The 22,278-nt window shown below is 38.2% G+C and overlaps 1 protein-coding gene across 1 annotated transcript in view; it reads right to left on the bottom strand.

The window, feature by feature from the left end:
* Positions 1-22,278, bottom strand: part of Me2 (malic enzyme 2, NAD(+)-dependent, mitochondrial) — a gene marked incomplete in the record, with an annotated part of 77,578 nt that continues 55,300 nt past the window's right edge. Inside the window, 4 exon segments of the mRNA XM_005372935.2 lie at positions 1-199; positions 12,021-12,119; positions 12,802-12,872; positions 19,607-19,709. Of these exon segments, the coding sequence (XP_005372992.1) occupies positions 32-199; positions 12,021-12,119; positions 12,802-12,872; positions 19,607-19,709 (441 nt within the window).

Genomic DNA, 22,278 nt, shown 5'->3' with positions numbered 1-22,278 from the left:
TGTATGGAAAGTGTTTATCAGTGGGATGCCTCTATTCTATTATTGGAGGAGGTCTTGATGCAGATTCTGGCCATTCATACATATCTGGCAGCAGGGAATCATATTCACTTCGCCAGATTCTTTCTTTAACATACTTGGCCTTGTCTTCAGGTTCTGGGTATCGAAAAGCCATTTTGTTAGCATATAAGTATTCTGTAACCTGAAAAATACATAAAATTATTGTCTAGGATCCGAATATTAGCCTATAAGAAGAAAGTACTATTATTTCATACATAAATGAATTTAGTAGTATTTTTTTTCAAAATAAGTAAAAATACTTTAACTCATTTCAAAACAATGTAAACAATAACTCGCCTATCAGGTCATAATAAATTTGATGTACTTTAGTCACCTCCCCTGATCCCAATAACTAATCACATTTCCCAATATTTCAACCCAATAAATGAATTTAAGTTTTACTATGTGGCCATCCAACAGACACACCTGGGTGATTTGTCCACCCTGCCATTCTTCACAGCCCTGCTGAAAGGTGGGCTGAGAGGGCCACAAAGTGTATGAGCCTATTTCCAGTCATGACTGACTTAACTGGGTGAAAACATAACCTAAAGTAAGCCAGATATTTCTGCTTTAGAATTTTGATTGAGAATCATGGAGATTATTATAAGTCAGGTGTTGGACAGTGGAAATAAGTGGCTTGCGTGCATTTCTGATCTTTGCAACCAAGCCACACACCATAATGGATGATGAGAATAAATCTGAGGCTTAGTGTGACATAAAATGAGGAGTACAGAAAGCTTCCTCATAGGGTAGCACTGTGCCTGCCACACAGTAACATTTGCAAGTTATAGTTTTATTTCAACTTGGAAAAAAAAAAAAAAGAGTAAGACAGGCATGTAACCCCACCACGCTGGGAGGCTAAGGTAGGAGGATCACAGGTTTGAGCTCAGCCTGAACAACTTAGTGACTCAGCAAGACCTTGTCACAAAATTTTTCAAAATGTCTGGGGATGTAGCTCAGTGCAAAGGCCCTGGGTTAAATCCCCAGTACAGAGGGAAAAAGCGTCGTGAGAGATGGTTACAAAACAAAATCCTCCTCTAATTCCCATTCCAAATTGTGACCACTACTAAAGTTTCTTCTTGCAGTTTTCCTAAAGAAAAAATTAGTAAAGTGGTGGTTAAAAAATAATCCTTAATCCCAGCACAAGCTGAAGAACCCAGCAGCCTCCAAAAACCAACAGCCACAGATAAAAGAAGCCTCAAATATGGCTACTCTCTCCAGCCAAGTGCACAGAAGAGCAGACTGACAAAGCAAAAAAAACCTTTAGACAATAACCATTCTACTCCAGCCAAACACGCCATAATGTAATACTGTGCTCTCTTCTACCTGTGTTAACAGAAAGCTAAGTGAGGAGCTTAGACTTCTACCAAGGCTGCAATGAGGCAACCCAGCCACCCCACCAGGTGGGTAACCAAGGCCATGGAGCAAGCCAGGGCGTTCATCCCCACTGTTAGCAACCAAGGTTTTTTGTTTTTTCTGTGTTGCCCAGGCCGCCATCTCAACTTGTGGGCTCAAGTGATCCTCCCACCTTGGCCTCCCCAGCAGCTGGAGAACACATACCACTGTACCCAGCTAGCAACACAGGTCTCACCTCCCCTGCTCAAAGGCAGCAGAGACCATGTGGGCAGCATGGATTTCTAGCCCTAACAAGGGAGTAACAAGTCACTCCTCCAATGCCAAAAGTATGGGACAGGCAGAATTTGGTAATGAGGTCCTCTGGTAACAAGGTCACCCAACTGCAGTGTTAGCAGAGACAGGGAGCGCCCTCCCAGGTCAGTGGAGGCTGAGTGTACTTCTGTTTCATCTGCAGTGACAAGGCATCATGTGCTTTCCCTTGCCACAGCAGTGTCACAGAAGGTCACTGAAACAAGATTTAGAATCTTTACAACATTCAGGTCTTTAAAAAACACAAAAAACAAAAACCATGCATTATAACAAGAATCAAAGATATCAGATTATAGCAAAAACCACCAACAAATTTAAAAATAAAGGTGGTAGAGATGTTAATATTATCTGACAAAGGTTTTAAAGCAACCATGATAACAATACCTGGGAAAGCAATTATGAACATGCTTAATACAAATGAAAGTTAGAAAGTCTCTGCAAGGAAACAGAAACTATCATCAGTAAAGAAATAGAAGATACACAGAACCATATGGAAATTTCAGCTCTGAAAAGGCAAATAAATGAAACAGAAAATCTAATGGGTTAGATCAGCAGCCTAGTGGAGGAATAGAGGAAAGAATGAGTAAAGTAGAAGGCAGAAAAATAGAAATTACCCATCCTGAAAACAGAAAAAACATTTTTTGGGGAAAAAAATAAATTGCACTAGGGCCCTGAGGGACTTTGACAAAATACTTAACATTCATACCATCAAAGTCCTGGAAGGACAGGAAAGAGGCATTGGTGATAAATACTCAAATAATGGCTGAACTCCTCTACACAGGATATACCAAAGTAATTTACATTGTGACTCATAATTAAAATTCTGTAAAATGAAGACAAAAGTTGTTGAAAGCAATGGGAGTTCCTGCCTTACCTAGAGGGAAAAATAAAGAGTGGGTTTCTCAACAGAAACCATGAGGGCAGAAGAAAATGGTGCAACAATGTTCAAATACTGAGAGGAGCAATCAATCCAGAATTCTACACTCAGCAAAAACATCCTTCCGGAATGACAGGGGAAATCAAGACATTCTCAGTACGACATCAACAACAAATCGACAAGAATTTCTTTAACCACAGAGGGTATGATAAGAAAAGGAACACCTTAAAACATCAGAAGGGAAAGAAGAGCACAGTGAACAAAAATATGATTAAACACAATGGTTAAACTCAGTCTGGTAAAATGACAATAATATAAGCTGGACATGGTGGTGCACGCCTGTAATCCCAGCACTCAGGAGGCTGCGGCAGGAGGACAGCCATGAGTTTGAGGCCAGCCTGAACTACATAGCAAGATCCTATCTCAATATCCCCCAAATGACAATAAAATCTACCTACCTGTCTGTCTGTCTGTCTGTCTGTCTGTCTATCTGTCTATTGTAACCACTAAAAAGCTATATGGAGAGGTAAGTAATTCTATAGTGGGATTGAGGATGTAGCTTAGTGATACAGCATTAGTATATATGAGACCCTAGGTTCAATTCTAAGCAACATACACAAATGAAAACAGCAAAAAACACATAGCAACCCTAAATGCATACACAATCAACAACAGCTGAATGGAGAAATAAATCCACAATTACAGTTGGGATTATAACACTCCTCTTTCAACAATCCTTACAACTAAACAGAAAATCATTAAGAATATAGAAAACTCAATACTACCAACAGCTGCAAAGAGCTAGACAGTCATAGAATAAGCCATCCAACAGTGGCAAAATACAGATAGTAATTCTAAATGTGTATGCACTAAACAAAAAGTATTAGAATTGAAAAAGACAAATCCAGTACAATGGCTGGAGTCAGAGCCATGCTATTTTAAAATACAAGTCCAGTTCACCCTTTAAATGGCTTGCTACTACCTTCAGATTAAATTCCAGACTCCTTAATGTGATTATAAAGACTCCCCGTCTCCTCTCTACTTTCATTTCAAATATACCTCTCTCTCTCTCTCCTCCTTCCCTGCCTCCACCCCTGCTCCCCAAAACCAAAGCAGTGTCTCACTCTGTATTTAAAGCTGGCTTGGGATTTACTATGTAGCCTTGGTTGACCTCAGATTCACCATCCTCCTGCCTCTGCCTCCTGACTGTTGGGACTACAGGTATGTGCCACTACACCCAGCTGACTTCTCTCCCTTATGTCCATTTTCTAGAGATGGAGCTTACCACATGACCCCATCGCCTCCCACACTTGAAAGTCCCCTGCATGAAACCTGTCCCCTCATCTAGCTAATTCTTCACCCCAGGACATGTAAGATATTGGCAGGATATTAAGAACACTAACCCAAAGTGGAATGAAGATCTCCATGTCAATGTTACTCAAAGTTCTCAGACTAGGTGCATCAGCATCACTTGGGAATTCGCTAGAAATGCAAATTCTTGGGGGTCTATCCCAGGTCTAGGGAACTTCCATCCCAGAGCTGCAAAGTCTCTTACTACCAGAGACTGGTAGTAAGGCCCTGAGCTCTGCTTTAACAAGCTCTGCAGATAATTTTGATGCATTTTTCAGTTTGATGTGATAAACCCTGTTGTCCTACATGTGAAGCTCTTATCCTATATTAGTGTTTTTCATTTAAATATAAGTGGACAGGAATTTCTATTTCTGCTTAAAATGTAGTGCGTCAGTTTTTTTGTTTTGTTTTGTTTTGTTTTGTTTTGAAAGAATAATAACTAGTGCAGTGCGTCAGTTTTTAAAATGTAGAAAGTTGCAAAGCACATCGATTGTAACAACAAGAACTGAATAAAAAGAGGGACAAGACATGCTATGGAAAAATAAGACACATGCAGAGGATGACAGAGGATGAGGTATTGAGCTGGTTGCTACATAAGCAGGTAACTAGAGAACTAAATTTTTTAAAGAGCTGACAAAAGTAAACATTAGCTATTATTTTAACTACAGGCTCCACATGAGAGAATAAGGTGGTATGCACTCACTGGCAACCCAGTTCTCCAGAGGTACACACAGTAAAGGTTAAGGGCAAGGCATGAGATTGAAGAGAGTTCCTGTTGGTGATGTGCACATGCAGGAAGCGAGCTGGTGACTGTAACAGGAGCACACACAGCCCTGTTCCTGTGGTTAAATTCTCTAGCTCTTAAGGCTAAAAAGGGCAATCAGTGCTTATAGGTTGGGATAAGGACAGATGTAAAACCCTACCTACCTTCCTAAACCTTTTCTTCCAAAAATGAAAATCTATGCTATGGAAGAGCGCACTCTTTACCCTGTCCCCAGGGAAGGGAGACACCGGGCAGGTGTGCATGTGAAATAACAGACCCATGATGCTATACTAATGGAAGCAGATTTCCTTTTTTCTTTTCATTCCAGTACTGGGGGATCAAACCCCAGACCCTGAACATGCTCAAAGCAAGCATTCTGCCACTCTACCCCTAGGCCTCTCAGCAGGTCACCTTCTATGATCTCCTATCATTGAATGTAACAGAGTAAGATCTTAGCGGATACCTTCTAAAGTCTGCTCCAACTACAGCTGAACTAACTGTAGTTTTAAAATCTTCAAGTATTTTGCAGTAGTCAGGTAATCTGATTCCTCAGTCTGGCACTACTATACGGCTATAATATAACTTTCAACTCTTCTCTTGAGCCGTTTTCCTACCTGTACCTTAAACTCCAGGGTTGGGAGTGGCTGAAGCTGGAAAGTAATTACTCGTGCAGGATGAAGCCAGCCTGAAAACGCAGGAGCTCCTCAAAGCACGTAAACAAGGCATTGTAGCTTGTTAACTGATTCCTGGGTAGCAAGGCTGAAATTAATCAACCTTTCAAAAGTATAAATAAATGCTCTACTGGTCTTGGGCAGTTCCCCTTCTCTGCTCAGGAGAGAGAATCTTCACCTGACTCCAGCTTTTTGTCTCATCTATGTTTTGCTCTTTCTCGCTATCATTCCTTCCTGAGGTACAGCAAGAACCCAATGGATCCAGATAATTGGTGACCACGAAGGGACCCCCAGTACAAGTAAGTGGGTGGTGAGAATGCTTCCCAAAAAGCACCCAACAGGGGAGAAGTGAATTGGTGAGCTAGTATTCAGCAGAGGAGTGTATGGTACTTGCACATCAGGTGTGGGGATATGGGTTCTCTAGGGCCAGAAAATACATATGCTTCAAAGAAGCCAAAAAGAGAAAGGTCTGAGTTACTAGCTGTTAAAAATGAGGCAGGTACAGTCTCAAGAATCACGGGTATATATGTGTACAGAAATGTTTTTTGCATGCTTGCCTCCTGTATTTTTCTTTTTTGGATGCTCATTAGAAGGATTTTTAGAACCACAAAGGATTTGACTGGGGACGTTATGTTAACATAAAGTCCCAAGCTTGAGTGGGTCAAGGAGAGCAGAGCAACAGTGCTGCCAATAGAGCTTGCTCAATTTAATAGGAAAGGTGCAGTGGGGGACAAAAGAGAGGGGTTGCCTCGCAAATTCCATCTGTAGACGTATCTACCCTGTCACTAAAGTTCAAACTCCCAATGATCCAAGACAAATAATACGTCTTCAGATTTGTGCAGATATTAGCTCCTCTTACGTGCAAGGGATTGCCTTCCCAGCAGCTATCACTTGGGCTGTTCACCCAGTCTGGAGGAAAGGAGAAAAATGGGGCTGTTTGTTTTCACTGTGAGGATAGGGGACATTTTGCCCAAGGCTGCTCTGTTGCACCTGTAGGGGCAGCATGGCCATTATCTATCTCTTCGACAAAGCTTTCTAGTCCTTGCACAACGTGTCAGCGAGGGTACTGCTGGGAAAATGAGTATAGGTCTAAAACTGATATGAAATGCCAGCCCTTCCTGGGAAACCCCCAATGGGGCCTGCCTCGGCCCCATCAAACAATAGGGGCACAGACTGGGTGCCAGGAAGGCCCTGTGCTTGGGTCGTAAGCGGACTCAGCTGGGATTTCCCAGCCACCTGTATGTCCACAGGCACAGGCCAGCTGACATTGTCCGCATGAACAACCAACTACAGTCCTGTGTGCCTGGGGCTAAATAGGAAGGTCCTGACTTCATGTGCATTTCTGGTGCCTGAAATTCGCTCAGTGCAAATACCGTTAGTGCTCAAAATCTGGACACAAAATATCCAGTGACCAGAGAGGGCTCACCCAGTGCCTGGGGACAACTGGCCAAGACAGTGGCTATGTATTCCTGTTCCCTTCCACCCAGCAAACTGAACCCCATAAGTGTTTTGGATACCACTGTGCTGCCCACCTGACTAGTAGGTGGCCGTGGCTAGATAGGGTAATCGCCTCACCATCTGCGGGTGACTGGGCACCAGCAGTGGAGCCCATTTCCAAGAGTAAAGCAGGACAGCTGCGGCCCAGCCAGCAGCTCGCCCATCCCTGAGGCCATAAAAATGAAAGCTGCAGTCAGAGGCTGCAGAGACCAAGGTTTTGCCCGTTGTCACTGATTTGGGCCATATAAAAAATTCAACTACTCAAAACCTTATTAACCACCCCAGATTCTCGTATCACTCAATTAGTCACTTCCCTTGGCAAAAATTAATAAACATTATAAATAAGAAAAAGGGATCCAAGGGTTTTGGATCTCCTGACACCTACTGGTTTCAACAGTTCAAACAAAATCACCCTGAGATGGAATTACCTATTGGAGAAAAAATATTTAAAGGGCTTTTAGACACAGGTGTGAATGTTTCAGTTATTGCCCAATACCACTGGCTTAAAGCATAGCCTCTGGATGTAGCCCCTACAGACCCACAGGGAGAGGGCAATGTTTCTCACCCTAGCAAGTGTTAAGTAGCTAATCTGGAAAGATGCAAGGCACCTTATCCAGCGAAGATAAAAGACACTACAATGAGCTATGACATTTGCCAAATAGTGTCCATGTGTGAGTGTTTTTATTCTCCTAATATAATGGTTCTGGCCAGTAACAAAATGTGAGAAGATTCCCTCTCACATCAACCTGATCCTGAAAAACAGTCCATCTTATGGAGAGATGCACATTTTATGTTTTGGAATTTTACAGGTAATTAATCCAGCTAGCCCAACTAAAGTTGTACCTTTCAAGTACAACCCGAGTCTTTTTATGTCTACTCCTAGACATTGCACTGATCCTTTTAAGAGGAATCCTAAAAATGTCCTGATAATTTCTTTGAAAGTGTGTAGAAAATGGAAATTACAACAGAGATTAGTTTGTGACAGTATTTGGAAATCATGGAAAGAAACCACACTGTCCTGATGCTTGCTGACGATATGGCCTGCAATCCTAGAAATTGCAAACTAGCTACCGTGTTTAGTCACAAGTATATGGAACTAAATGCGTACAGAGATGACATAAAAGTGGATTACAGAAGCTATGAGGTGACCATGAAAGAATTTTTTTAAACCACAGTACTCCTAAGTCAAAAATATCTTTCTGATGATAGAAGCAATGTCTTATTTATAGGACAGGTCTTGATGAGAATGGTTTCTTGAAATTTGAAGATTCTCAAAAAATTACCAACACAGAACTTGCTTTTGGATAGAAGTGGCAATTACCCTAAACTGAGCGACCTATTTGGGTACCAGAGCATGCTGTCAGGCTGTATCATCAACTCAACTCTGGAGATGAAGCTGATTCTGCCTTTTAGGGAGCTGGTGTGCAGTCCTGTGACAGTGACTGCCTCGGAGACCACTACAGCCAAAAAATAAGGATAAGGCTAAACCCGATCTGGGGCCAACCAAAGAAACTGATGCACAAGGCCCAAGAAATAGTAATCAAAATGGGAATTAAAGATTTGAATAAATGATAAGAGTATATAGAGACAATTGAGCTGGAAGTTACCAGTATTCTTAAGACAAAATAAAATACAAAGAATATCTATATATTCATTATAGATTAAGGATTATATTCCTTCCAAAATTTTCTAGAGAGATCTAGAGATAGATCTCTGTTAACTGATGAACAAAATCTGACTAGCCTATTTATAATTATAAATTTCTAAAAATTAGTTACTATAATTTTATCTAGAATATATATGAGTGCACTCTGACTCTATAAGATGTATCTTTCTGCATTCTGTGTTACGTTTGTCACTCTGAACTAATACAATTTGGATTATAGGCTTAAAAGCATGCTTTCTCCTGAGTTACCAGCTGTTTTAAATAACATCAAAATTGGCTTTCTCACAGCTGATCAAAAAATTAAGATATTTCGCCACAATTTTTTAAGGTAAAAAGAAATTATTGGGCAAGACTCCAGTTGGTGAATAGAGGAGTGGCCAACCTTTATTCATTAATAAGGAGCCCACAGGGATGTTCAGAGTCTCTTGGGATACACCTCCAATAATTTGGTCATGGTTAAAAGTGTTCCAGAAAAATAAAAAATAAGGTATTCTCAAGAAAGATGCTCTTAGTATGCAACTAAATTAAGAAACAGTTTTTCACATGTGTACGGTGATTCATTATTGTAAACCTCATGGTGTACTGAAATGTACTCATGATTCTGGGAAGTACAGGTCTTCAAAACATAAAGCAAGGATTGTTTATGATAAGACTTTTTGTTCAGATTCAGACCTTTGCCTTTAAAAACTTATGTTGGGCTGAGGATTCAGCTCAGCGGCACAGTGCCTGCCTGGCAAGCACAAGGTCGTGAGTTCAATTCCCAGTACTGGAAAAAAAAAAAACCAAATAAATAAAAAATAAAAACTTATGTATATCTCATTAAAGGATACCAGATTAGGTAAAAGCTTATCAAAATGAAAATTTAAGTATGTTACAAAGCATTGAGATTGTCGTGCGGAAATGTTATGTATAGATTTGGTTTCTAATTTCAATGTACACCTCTTAACATTCTATAGGGATTTAAATGACAGGACATCCATAGTTGTTAAGAAAATAACACTTCCATTTTATGTTTTAAGGTATTTGATATTCAGATAGTAATATTAAGCTTACTGCCTCTATTATAGTGCCATTAAGCTTCTCTTCTGAATGTTTAACAACTGAGCTTTGGAGACCAAAAAATTAAAAAGATAAATGGGCTAAGAGAATAGTCAATATTTTGGCCCTGGCCCTCCAAGCTCAGTGTGAACCCAGGGCAAAGGAGAGAATCTCTGGTACTGCGTCCAGACAATAAACATTGTCATAGTAAGATTTAGCTGTACAGGATTCAAATCACCAACAATTTCAGACAATTGCCAGCTAGACTGGTAACTGACTACTGTTAGGGATGTTAGGACTCTGTTCTCCAAGCATAGCCTTTCTAGCTAATCTCCCATCATTTACAAAGCAGAGAAGAGCGATGTTAGAAGCAGCTGAAGCTGGAAAGTAATTACACATGCAGGATGATGCCAGCCCAAAAACATGGGAGCTCCTTAATGCACGTAATGTAAACAAGCCGTTGCAGCTTGTTAACTGATTGCTGGGCAGCAAGGCACATATTAACTAACCTCTCAAGGGTATAAATAAACTACTGTTCTTGGGCATTTCCCGTTCTCCACTCAGGAGAGAGGACAGGACCCCCACCTGATCCCAGCTTTTTGTCTCTTGTCTGTTTTTTCCTCATTCTCACTGCTGTTCCTTCCCGGGGTACAGCAAGAACCCAACAGATCTGTACACTCCAGCCCAAACAGGTCTGGCTGATATTCCCTAAAAATATTATCCTTTACCTATTCCCAATCTTTGCTTACAGCACAAACATCAAAATAATGTAAAAAACATTAAAAACTTAACTCTATATGGGAGTTGAAAATGTTCATAATAAATTCCAGCTCTTGTTTAAGAAAACCTTAATAAATTAGAATATAAGCCTATCTTATTAGTTATACATATTAAAGATAATCTGCAGATGACTCAAAACTATTAAGATAATTAAGGGTAAAAAAAAGATAAGTGTGTTCAGTAAAGAAACTGGTTACTAAGTAAATTCAAAAGAATAACTTTCATGTTAGAAATAATCACTGAGCACAGTGGCACATGCCTGTAATCCCAGCACTTGGGAGAAGAGGCAGGAGAATCACTGTGAGTTCAAGGCCAGCCTCGGTTATGTAATGAGTTCAAGGCCAGTGAGAAAATATGGGAAGAAGAAAACTTCATTATACAGGATAACAAAAATTTAAAAATATTTAGGAACAGAGTGACAAATGACATAGTCACATGAGGAAAATAACAAAATATATTAGAAGGCTGAGGCAGGAGGTTGTTTTTTGGCTTTTTGAGACAGGGACTCACTATGTAGCCCAGGCTGGCCTTGGAACATGATCTTCCTGCCTCAGCCTCCCAAGTGCTGGGATTCCAGGCATGCACCACCATGCTGAGGCAGGAATATTTTGTGTGCAAGACCAGGCAGGACTCTATAGTGAGACTGTCTCAAAACAAGTAAGCAACCAACAACAACAAAAAGCAAATCATCACAAACGTACATATTTATCTGTACAGAGGATGTTATTATAACATGTGTAACAATGAGAAACTAAAGAAAGACACTTAGATGTTCAAAAATTATTAAATTATGATATAACAGAGTATTATCCACTATTAATAGCCACACATGAGAATAAAAACTTCTCATTTTGGAGATGTTACTGACTTCTTACATTTTCATTAGTACATGTGTGCAGTACACAGTGATTGCATTTGTTGTGGGAATGGGTACAAGCACGTAACAGTGTAATTCTTTTTTTCATTCTCTGTCCCTCACCTCCCACCACACTCCCTCCAATCTTAGTCTCCTTCCCTTTTGCAAAAGATCCACTACTTCCTCTCATCCATCTTTTATTTTGCTCTTTAATTATTTGCACTTTGGGTTTCTCCTTTAAGAGAAATCATGCAATACTTAATCTCGTGTGTCTGATTAATTCAGTCAACATCATGGTCTCAAGGTCCACCCATTTTCCTGCAGATGACTCAAATTTATCCTTCTTTATGGCAGAGCAGTACTCCAGTGTATAAAAATACCACACTTTCCTTTACCCATTCATGTACTGATGGACATATAGACTTAGTTATAATGAATTGTGCTGCTATAAACATGAGTATGCATATAATATGTCTTTAACTCTTTCAGAGAATTACTGACTTACATGGAATAGATTTATAATATATTAAGTGGAAAAGTGTAGTAAGAAACCAATTATAAAAATAGACACAAGTGACTACATGCATGTGTATATGCATATTATGTATTTTCAAAGAAAAAAAGACAAGATAGCAAAAAAACCAAGATGATAATGTGTATTATATTCTAGTAATAAGAATACGGGTGACCTAAAATATTTCTGTACACTTGTAAATGTTTCAAGTTTATCGCCAATGAACTTGTATTATTTGTATAATAAAATGTCATTATAATTTATGTGAAGAGTATAAATTACTCACTTTAATAGCAATGTTAATTGAAACTTCCTGAATATTCGCAAGTGGTGGGTAAAGTCTCCCTTGGGCTAACTCTTCATCTGTCAACTGACTTGTCAGTGCCTGAAAAGAAAACCAACATTTTACCTGCTTGTTTAAATCACAGAAGGAGTTAGTGAAATGGAAAAAACATTAGAAAAAAAAAGAAAAAAAAAAAAACAACTGAAAAATATAGGTAACCAAATTCTTACTTCTTACAGGAACACATTGAACAATTGTAGAAATTAAAACTATTCATCACTAAGCAACAAAGAAATCCCCAGGCTTAAGAACTTATTGAAATATTCTATTTAATACATACAAAGCTTGGCATAATTACATAGCTACTAGGAAAATAAACACCAGTATTTTTATTAATGTTAGTTCTTCAGAAGAACTCCTACTGCAAAGTCTGCATCTCCAGCAGGCCAGCACACCAAATAGTACCAGTACTTGTTCATTAAAAATATGGAAGGAGTTATGTTTTATCTAAGTTGTCACATGCTACCTTCATATATACATACACACACATATATACACACATAAATAAAATACAGTTTAAATGTTATAAATATGAAGGATTCATAGCTTATAATCAAATACTTAAAAAGTTATGACTTTAAAAATTAATATAATACAAAAGGTAGACAAATCAAAAAGTACTGCATGGGTAACTTCCTTTCATTAATAAGACAGATTTAACCCATTCTCTCTGCTTTTAAAATCTATCCATCTGTATAAAATAAACAATATTTAAAACATTTACCTTTGCAGCTTCAAGGAAAACATTGTCACTGATATGTCGGGTGTGACAGAGAATAACAGCTAAAGCCACACCTAGAATACATTTTAAATAGTTTACTAAGATTACTTTTGAAATTATGAAAGGCACTAAATTCCTATACTGAGGCTAATAAACGATAATCAACCCCTATTCCAAACAGCCTCCTAAAAGAAAGCAAAAATTGAGTAAATCAAATAATCCTTATTAACTTATTCACTAAAGGAAACAATTTTAGAAATAAGTGCCTTTTCTCAATTAGGCTTGTACATTTATCAAAAGTACAAGTGAGCACAATTTATCAACCCTTGTCACAAAACACATCAGTTGCCAGCCCACCTCTAACCCTCCACTTTTTGCTCAGAAGAGCCCACTACTTTCAATTATTTTAGCTGGTTATTTAGTATTTGTCACACTTCACTTGGTTATATTTCTTCTAATTTTTGAGTTTTAGCACTCATTGATTCCTTCTTGTGGGAAATATGTACTTAGCTCTCTCTGTCCTTCCCAATACAGTACAGTGAGAGCATAATTTTGGTTCAATCAACATTCAGTGCTTATGACTTCACAAGCACTATTCATAACCGAGCCATGTATTAACACTATAATGTAATTACTTTTTCTATATAATTTTTGTTTTCTCTGTTTTATTATCCTGTTTTCCCTTTACTTTGATTTTTTCAGTACTTAACATTACTTATCCTAGAAGACTCCCTCACTGTCTAAATCTTCTTCCATTCTGGTACCTCATGTATTCTCTCATTTCATCCTCTAGTGTAAACCTCTGCTGAAGCTACTGTCTGGTCAGATTTCTTTTTCATTCCAAACATGGAGCTCCCATCCTGGAAATCCTGTTAACAGCATGGGATTGTTATGGTTTATATCTAGATGTTCCTCCCAAGTGTCACACACTCGTAGGTGGGGCATTTGGGAGTGACTGCATCCTGGGTACCTGGATTAGCCTACCATGGGTTCACAATGGGTGTGATGTGAGGAGGTGAGATCAGAGGAACTTTCTTCTGATCTTTCTGCTATAAAACTTTATTTTTTTCGAGACCAGTCCAGGCTACAAAGTGAGCTCAAGGTCAGTCTGAACTGCCCAGCAAAAAAGACCAAAAAAAAAAAAAAACACTTTATTTTTTAAACTTTTCATTTTAAGAGCTTGTTTTATTGTCAATTTTTTTAAAAAGTTAAACTTTTGCCCTATTTTAGAATGTAATAGTATTGTGTCTCAGTGACAATACTGATTACCTTTGGTTTCTTTTATGATCAATCTTTCTTATAAGAGACTTTCCTTAGATGACTAGTAACCTGAGCTTTTTTTCTGAGACAAGGTAGTTCAGGCTGTCCTTGAAAACTCACTATGTAGCCTAGGATAGCCTCCAACTTGCAGGGATCCTCCTGCCTTAGCCCCCGAAGTGCTGGAATTACAGATGTGCACCATGCCCAGCAAGCATTTCTCATATTTAAGGGTTAAGAAGCACACATAAATTAATAAAAATTTAGAAAGGGTGGTAGTTATGAGCCAAGGGCTCACCTACTCTAAGCATCATCATAGAATGACCTGGCTTTCTTTCCACCTTTCTGTTTCTGGCACCTCTGTTCTCAAAGCTGTTCCTGGTATCTCACTGTCTAGACATTTTCTATCTAGTCATAGAGTCTCCTACCGTCATTGGCCAAAGATGGGAAGAGTTGTCACCTGCCTGCCCAGGGATTAGAACAGGATTACTTGAATCTAGCCAGCCCTTCCCTCTCCCCATCGTTCATTTATATCCAGACTTATATGTCTATATATGTCTTTATTATACATTTTAAGTAGTACAACAGCATTGGCCCATTTACATTTAATGTATATACTTATATATTTGGGACTAAATCCACTATCTTTGGCTTATTTTATGTTCCCTTTTCTTCCTTTCTTGCATTTTTAGTTTTTAATAATTTCATTTTATCCCCTAACATTCACTTCAGGAACTGAAAGTTTTTCTAGTATTAATCCTGAAATTTATAGCATGTATTCTTTGCTTATCAAAGTTCCACATTAATTTTTAATTTATCTTCCTAGTAGAAATACAAGTCTTTAAGATTAGTTTAATTCTATCTAGCTAAAAGCATTGTTGTGCATTTTATCTCTATATTTTTTAAAAAACATTATCTGGCTCTCAATAAACAACATTCGGGACAGCAAGGTGTGGAGGCGCACGCCTGTAATCCCAGCACTTGGGAGGCTGAGGCAGGAGGATCACTCCAAGTTCAAGACCAACCTGGGCTACAAAGTGAGCTCACAGCTGGCCTGAACTGCATAACAAGACCCTGTCTCAAAAGACCAAAAAAAAAAAAAAAAAAATCCTTTTGTTTTATTCACATAATCCCAACTTGTTTTACTCTTCATTCCTTCCTACATCCCTGAGTTCTTATCTGGGAATATTTTCCTCCTGCCTAAAGAACAAGATCTCCTTTCCTCTCGTAAGAATCTGGAGGTAGAAAATTCTTTTTTTTGAAGAAGTGTTCATTTTGCCTTAATTCGTGAAAGGTATTTTCACTGTTAGGAATTCTGGATAGTGAGTATTTTCTGTAAGTGATGTGAAGCATAAAGAGATCATCTTGCTATCTTTTGGCACCTACTATTGTGGAGTTAGATGTCAGTCTGACAGTTGCTCCTTTGAAAGAGGTATTTTTGCTCTGGCTGCATTCGTTTTTTCCTCTTTCTTGTCACTGTCTGAAGCCTTACAATGAGGTTCCTAGGTATGCTTTCTTTTCAGTGAGCTCCTTGAATACTGGCTGTCATTTACCATGTCTAAGAAATTATCACTCATAAACCCTGCAAATGTTGCCTCTGCTTTATTCCTACTCTCATTTTCTACTAGAGCTTCAATTAAAAATGTATCAATTAAAGACACATCTCTTACCTGTTTTTCTGTATTTGTCTCTCTGTCTCTATGCTTCATTCTGTATTATTTCTTCTGAAATATCTTCCAGATGATTCAGCCTAATTTGCTACAAGACTCATCTCGTCTATTCTTGATTTAGATTACCTTAATTTAGATTTTACAATTCTAGAATTTACTGATTTTTGGCTGAAGATTGGCTTTTATCTTTGTAAGTATAGCAAGCATGTTTATATAGTAGTACTTATCTTACACATAGTTTTAGCATGTCTTTTTTGGCAGTTTCTGCTGACTTTGGCTTGTGTTGTCACATTATTATTATTGTTGTTGTTGTAGTACTAAGGACTGAATCCAGGAAGAGTTGGGCTCTATCTCCAGCTCTCTTTATTTTGAGACAGGGTCTTGCTAAGTTGCCCAGGGTTGACATCAAAGTTACCATCTTCCTGCCTCAGCCTCTCAAGTAGCTGAGATTACAGCTGTGTGCCACTACACCTGACTTCTCTTATTTTCTATTATTATTATTTGTTAAACATGGGTTGTTTGTGCAAGTTTCTTTATAATAGTAACTTGAGGACTAGGACGGTGTTATTTCAGAGACGATTTTTGTTTGCCTCTGCCAGGCACTGGCAGGCCAGAACAAAAGCTTAAGGTTTTCAAGATCATCTAGTGCTGCTATAAACCATACCTCCATTCCAGTGCAGCCCTTCAGGGTTTCAGGCCAAGATAGGAGTTACTAGATTCCTTTTTAAATCCTGGCTCCACTCTCTGAGCTCCAGTTCTCTTCCCAGCCTGGATCCAGAATTTTGTAGTATTTTTAGCCTTCTGATGTTTTAAAGGTTGTCTTTTTATTTTAAAATTCCATCCATTTTTTGTTTGTTTGTTTGTTTTCTTTTGGTTTTTTTCCAGTACCGGGAATCGAACTTACGACCTCGCGCTTGCCAGGCAGGCGCTGTGCCATTGAGCTAAATCCCCATTTCCTCCATATATTTATTATAGTAGCTGGACTGGTAATTCCAATATGCCAGGGTGTGAAGTTTTTAACTGCTTTATGTACGTCCAATCCTCCTGATTGTAGGCTGATTTTTACCTTCAATTTTCATGTTGATCATTTTTCATGTTGATATTTAAAGTGCTAATTTTTATTAATAAAACTGTGACTTTAAAATGCTGTGCAAAAGTAATCAACTGTTAAATTCTTTAATAGTCAAATATGACTTTTAAAATGGCTTTATGAGCATCAAAAAAGAAGTCTTTTCTCCCATTCCCTCATGACTTTACACCACAGAAACACTACTCAATAGAAGAGGTTGAATTTGAACACTGTCAAGTTCTACAAAGAAATCATCAGTGATGGGTGAGTTTCTATTATAAATGTTAAGACTCGAGAGACAAACACTACTACATGGGGGTTTAATTAATAGCTGTCAAATTAATACCTTCTTTAATTTGACAACAGGAGTAACACGCTTTCCTGATGTTGACCTATTTATGCTATGCATCTAATGGGCACATCTTAATTACAGCCTACTGCTAGCTATTCAGGGAAAGACCCATAAAGAGGGGCTGGAGATTTAGCTCAGTGGCACAGCGCCTGTCTGGCAAGTGCAAGGTCGTGAGTTTGATTCCCAGTACCGGAAAAAAATGAAAAAACAAAAGGAAGACATGATTATAAAGGAATTCATGCCAAATCCCTATTTTACTCAATATAGCCTTTCTTTAAAATAAATGGACAATGGAAGATCACTCGAAATTTGTAAAACAAACAAACAAACCACACTAAGGAAGCAAATAGCTTCAAGGAGCAGTTATTAAAAAGAATTCTAGAAGAAGAAAAAGACATTGTAAATAAAAAAATAAACTACTGAATGGACTAAGCTGATATTATACTTTTATGGAATCTCTTTTGTTAATGTCTTTTGGTGTGATTACAGTACTATGGTTCTATTTTTAAAAATCAGAAGTCAGGTGGGGTGGCACATGCCTGCAATCCCAGCAGTTCAGGAGGCTGAGACAGGATGGCAAGTTTTGAGTCCAGCCTGGGCCACTTAATGAGATTGTCTCAAAAAAATTTCAAAAGAGCTAGGGAAGGTCTTAGGTTCAATCCCCATTACTACTAAACAAACAAACAAACAATATCTCAGATACATAGTGAAGCAGTTATGAATGGAATTATAAGATGTCACTGATTTGCTTTAAAAAGACTTGAGAGACAAACCATACAGTGCAAGCTGGATATGGTAGCAGACACCTATAATCCTAGCATTTAGGAGGCTGAGGCAGGAGGACTGCAGTGAGGTTACAGCCAGCCTAGCTGTAACTACAGAGTGAGTTCAACCCCAGTCTGAACTACATAATGAGACTCTGTCTCAAAAAACCAAAACCAAAACAAAACAAGTGGTGAGGGGGGAACCACTGTAAATGCCAAAAAACAGAACATATACAGTCGATTAAAGAAATACCACAGAACCTTCCCATTTTGCAGAATAAAAAAGATCAATGTCAATAAAATTTCAAAGACATCAGAAGGATTTTTAAAAATTGAAAAGACTTTTTAAATAGTGAAATGGCTCATTCACAGGCATGCATGATAAATGGAAACAAACAGGTGCATCTTTTTAATCTTTCAGAAATCTAGGGGAAAGATGAATATCAAAAACAGAAAATAACTAGTATGTAAAGGAAGGAATCTTGATGACTGTATTTCTCACCTGCAAAAATAACCTTAACTGAAAAAGAAGTCCTCAGAGATCTGAGGATAATGAGTTTGACTTTAAAAACCTTTACCTAGCCAAACTATCAAATGAGAGGATAAAATCAAGACATTTTCAGGTTTGTAAAACCTCGGGAAGTTTTCATACATTCTTTAGGGCAAAAACAAACAAACAAAACAAAAACTACCACTAACAAACCCAACTTATTCAAAGATACATTCCAGAAACAAAAGACAGCAGTACAGTGCACTTTTACAGAGAAGATGGGACACGGTTTGCTGCAGTGTGAAACCAAAAGAAATGGAGAATGCTGGCGTTCTAGAAACTGAAAGGGCATTCACGATACCTGAAAGATTTTACGTTGTGTCAAAAATTCAGTGACACAGAACTGCAAAATCTAGTTTATCAAATCACGTTCTAGTTGAATAACATTTACGTAATCATGAGTTTTATAATGGTTTTGAACATTCAGAACTAATTCCCACACAAAGCCTGGAAAACATTGGACCACAATGTAAATGTCAAAAAATTCTCTTCAAGGTAGAAATTATTAACAAACCAAAACTGAAAGGTAGAGTAAGACAAAAAGCTAAGCCTGACGTTCTTTTCATTTTTCCTTTGGCAAGTTAATAAAAACTTGAAAAATGCTGATAAAAGCTCTTTATGCTATATAAACCACAGCACTAACGAGAACTGAAAGTAGTAGGGCAAACCGAGCGGGAGAGGGAGAAAGCATCAGAAGGCATGTGTGCATAATGACTTACATTTCACAGCGGGAAGTTCGTATCTATGGCTGAGCTAGGAGAATCACAATAAAAGAACACACTGGGCATGATGGTAACCACCTGAGGGAGAGCAAACCACTCATATGGTTATATCTGGGAAGTGCCCTAAGGTGGTATCAAAGAGAGGTACAGAGAACTAAGCAGTTTACCATTTTTCTCTTTCTCATTTTTATGAATTGTGTACTATATTTCTATAATAAAAAGTTTAATTAGTGGCATGAATAAATAAACTTTCAGGGAAAATAGAGCAAGTTGTATTTGCTGAATTTCTTGAGTTGTCCAGTACATTCATACCAAAATTCTGTAAATACTGTTGGCTCATTTTAACCTCAGCTTCCAAAGAATTCCATGAAATATTTTTATGTAACTCACTATTGCTCTATAACGTAAGTATGGTGACCGTTACCTGGAAAAATATATACATTGTTTCCTTGACCTGGTGTGAAGACTCGCCCATCTTGGAGTTTCACTGGCCCAAATGGACTGCCACTGGCAAACAAACACTTCCCCTGTTAATGAAATGAAATCACCTTAATTTTTTTTTTTTTTTTTTTTGGTCTTTTTGAGACAGGGTCTCGCTATGCAGTTCAGGCTGGCCTTGAGCTCACTTTGTAGCCAGGCTGGTCTCAAACTCACAAGGATCCTCCTGCCTCAGCCTCCCGAGTGCTAGGGTTACAGGCGTATGCCACCACACCCACCGAAACCATCTTAACTTTGTCACTGTATATGGATGAAGTAACTAAAGTGAATTCATACAAAATTAGGTCCTGTACTAAACTGCGCCAGTACATTGCCTGGTAACAATGCAACATTCACTAACACAATCCTTTTATCAAAATCACTTTAATCGAGTGAGGATTCGTTTATGCATAGTATACTTTAAAGCTGAAAGTGCCCATTACAAACTTTAAAAATCCTGATACTTCTATTTTCTTTATAAAAGTAAAACTATAAGTGGCCAATAAATATAATAGCAAATACAAAAGACTGACTTAAACAGCTATGAAAGAAGGAATAAATTTTGCTTTGCTACCATTTCTTGTGCATTTGCTATTTAGGCTCTGTAACAGATGCTTTATATTTACTTACTCAGTTGACTTGGCGCTCATGAAAACCTTAAGAAGTTGTCATCATCTTTACTATTTTTTAAAAAAATCATAAACTAAGGCTTTGTTATTTTGAAGTACTTTATCCCCAACAGTAACAGGGGGTTGAACCCCAGGCCTTCGCATAGACTACATACACCCGCAACCCTTTTTATTTTGAGACTGTGTCTCACTACATTGCCCAAGCGGAGTCAAACTTGCAGTCCTCCACCTCAGCCTCCCACAGTGCGGGAATTACAGGCATGTGCCAATCACGTCTGGCTTTCAAGTCCTTTTACAAAGTTCTACATCAAATCTGTAGTGGTTAAACTTGAATCCCAATTTTTGTAACTCCAAAGCCCATAGTCTTATTATACTACAACATCCCCTACCAGGCAGTTTATAAAACGGACATATAGTATAATCATACTCTTGTTCCAGAAAAATCCAGCATGTTCCCTTTTTAGAGGGACAATCATCTAGTTGTAGTATAGTGCTCTACAATGGCATGTAATAAATGTTACTGACACCTTCACTACTCCTAAGAGAACCAGATGCCCATTGAAAACTCCTGGAAATCCAATTTATAAAACAAAATCCTTTACGTATCATCCCCCATTCCTGCCTTCCAAAGAAGACAAGAAACAGTAGCACTTAAACAGAATTAGCCAAGCATGGTGGCGCACACCTATAATCCCAGCACTTGGGAGGCTGAGGCAGGAGGATTGTTGCGAGTTCGAGACCAGCCTGGGCTACAAAGTGAGCTCAAGGCCAGCTTGAACTGCATAATGAGACCCTGTCTCAAAAAAGACAAAAAAAAATGTCTTAGATTACTAGAGGAACAACTAAAAAATGTCATGTTTAAATAGCCAACTGGGTTAGATTATAGGATGATTTACAAAAAACTGAAATACCTCCAACACAATAAAATGGACAAACTGTCGTGACACCTGAACATTAAACACAGTTAACCGTATTCAGATTCTGTTTTATTGTTTCTCAGACCTGAAAATGTATATATAGCAATAGTAAAGATTATTCTTTATGAAGCCAGACATGGTGGCATATGCCTGTAATCCTAGCACTTGGGAGGCTGAAGCAGGAGGATCACTGTAAGTTCAAGGCTAGCCTGGGTTACATAGCGGGACTCTATGTCAAACAAAATAAAACGGAACAAAACACAAAACAATAACAAAAAATTATTCTTTAGTGTAGACCCTACCTAACAGTAGTCTAGCTGACTATTTTGGACTTGCAATTATGCTATGCAAGTTCCTACTTATTCTACAATTATAATTCTCTACCTGTGGCAAAAAAATTTGTTTCTTTGAAGATTATCGTTGGTTCATGGTTAATTTCAAACACATTACTGCAACCATAAACATAATAAAATATATTATTTTGTGGCATTAATTTTAATAGCCTTATTAAGTGGACTGTGAATATAGCACTCTATGGGGGAAAATGTTACATCTTTATAACATTAGTAAGTCTGGACATTCAGAAGGATATTGGAGCCAGGTGTGGTGGCACACACCTGTAATCACAGCACTGTGGAAGTTGAGGCAGTAATTCCCAAGTTCCAGCCCACCCTGGGCAACTTTTGAGCATGTCTTAAAATAAAAAAGGCCTTGATATGTAGCTCAAAGCAAAGGCCTTAGGTCCTACAAAGACACAGACACACACACACACACACATACACACACACACACACAAAGAGGGGAGGGAAGGGAATAAGAGAAAAGAAAACTTCAATCTTCTTCAGGTCATCTTCATTTTTCTCCAAAATCAATCTAGCGCTTAAACACAGCCAGATGTTAATGATAATAACATTCTCATTGTGAAGCATAAACTGGCCTATTTGAACAACTGTCCATTAAAACATGACTTTTTAAAAGACAAATATTTTTTTCACTGTGCAGCAGAGGGTGTAAGAGTAAAAGGAAGACATCTCTTCACTGAAAAAAATACACTAAAAATTTAAGAAGTGACT

The sequence above is a fragment of the Chinchilla lanigera genome, unplaced genomic scaffold, assembly GCF_000276665.1.
Source record: "Chinchilla lanigera isolate Chin_1 unplaced genomic scaffold, ChiLan1.0 scaffold00001, whole genome shotgun sequence".
NCBI classification, from domain to species: domain Eukaryota; kingdom Metazoa; phylum Chordata; class Mammalia; order Rodentia; family Chinchillidae; genus Chinchilla; species Chinchilla lanigera.
Note: the sequence above shows the minus strand (reverse complement) of the source record. Positions and strands in the feature narration are given on the sequence as shown.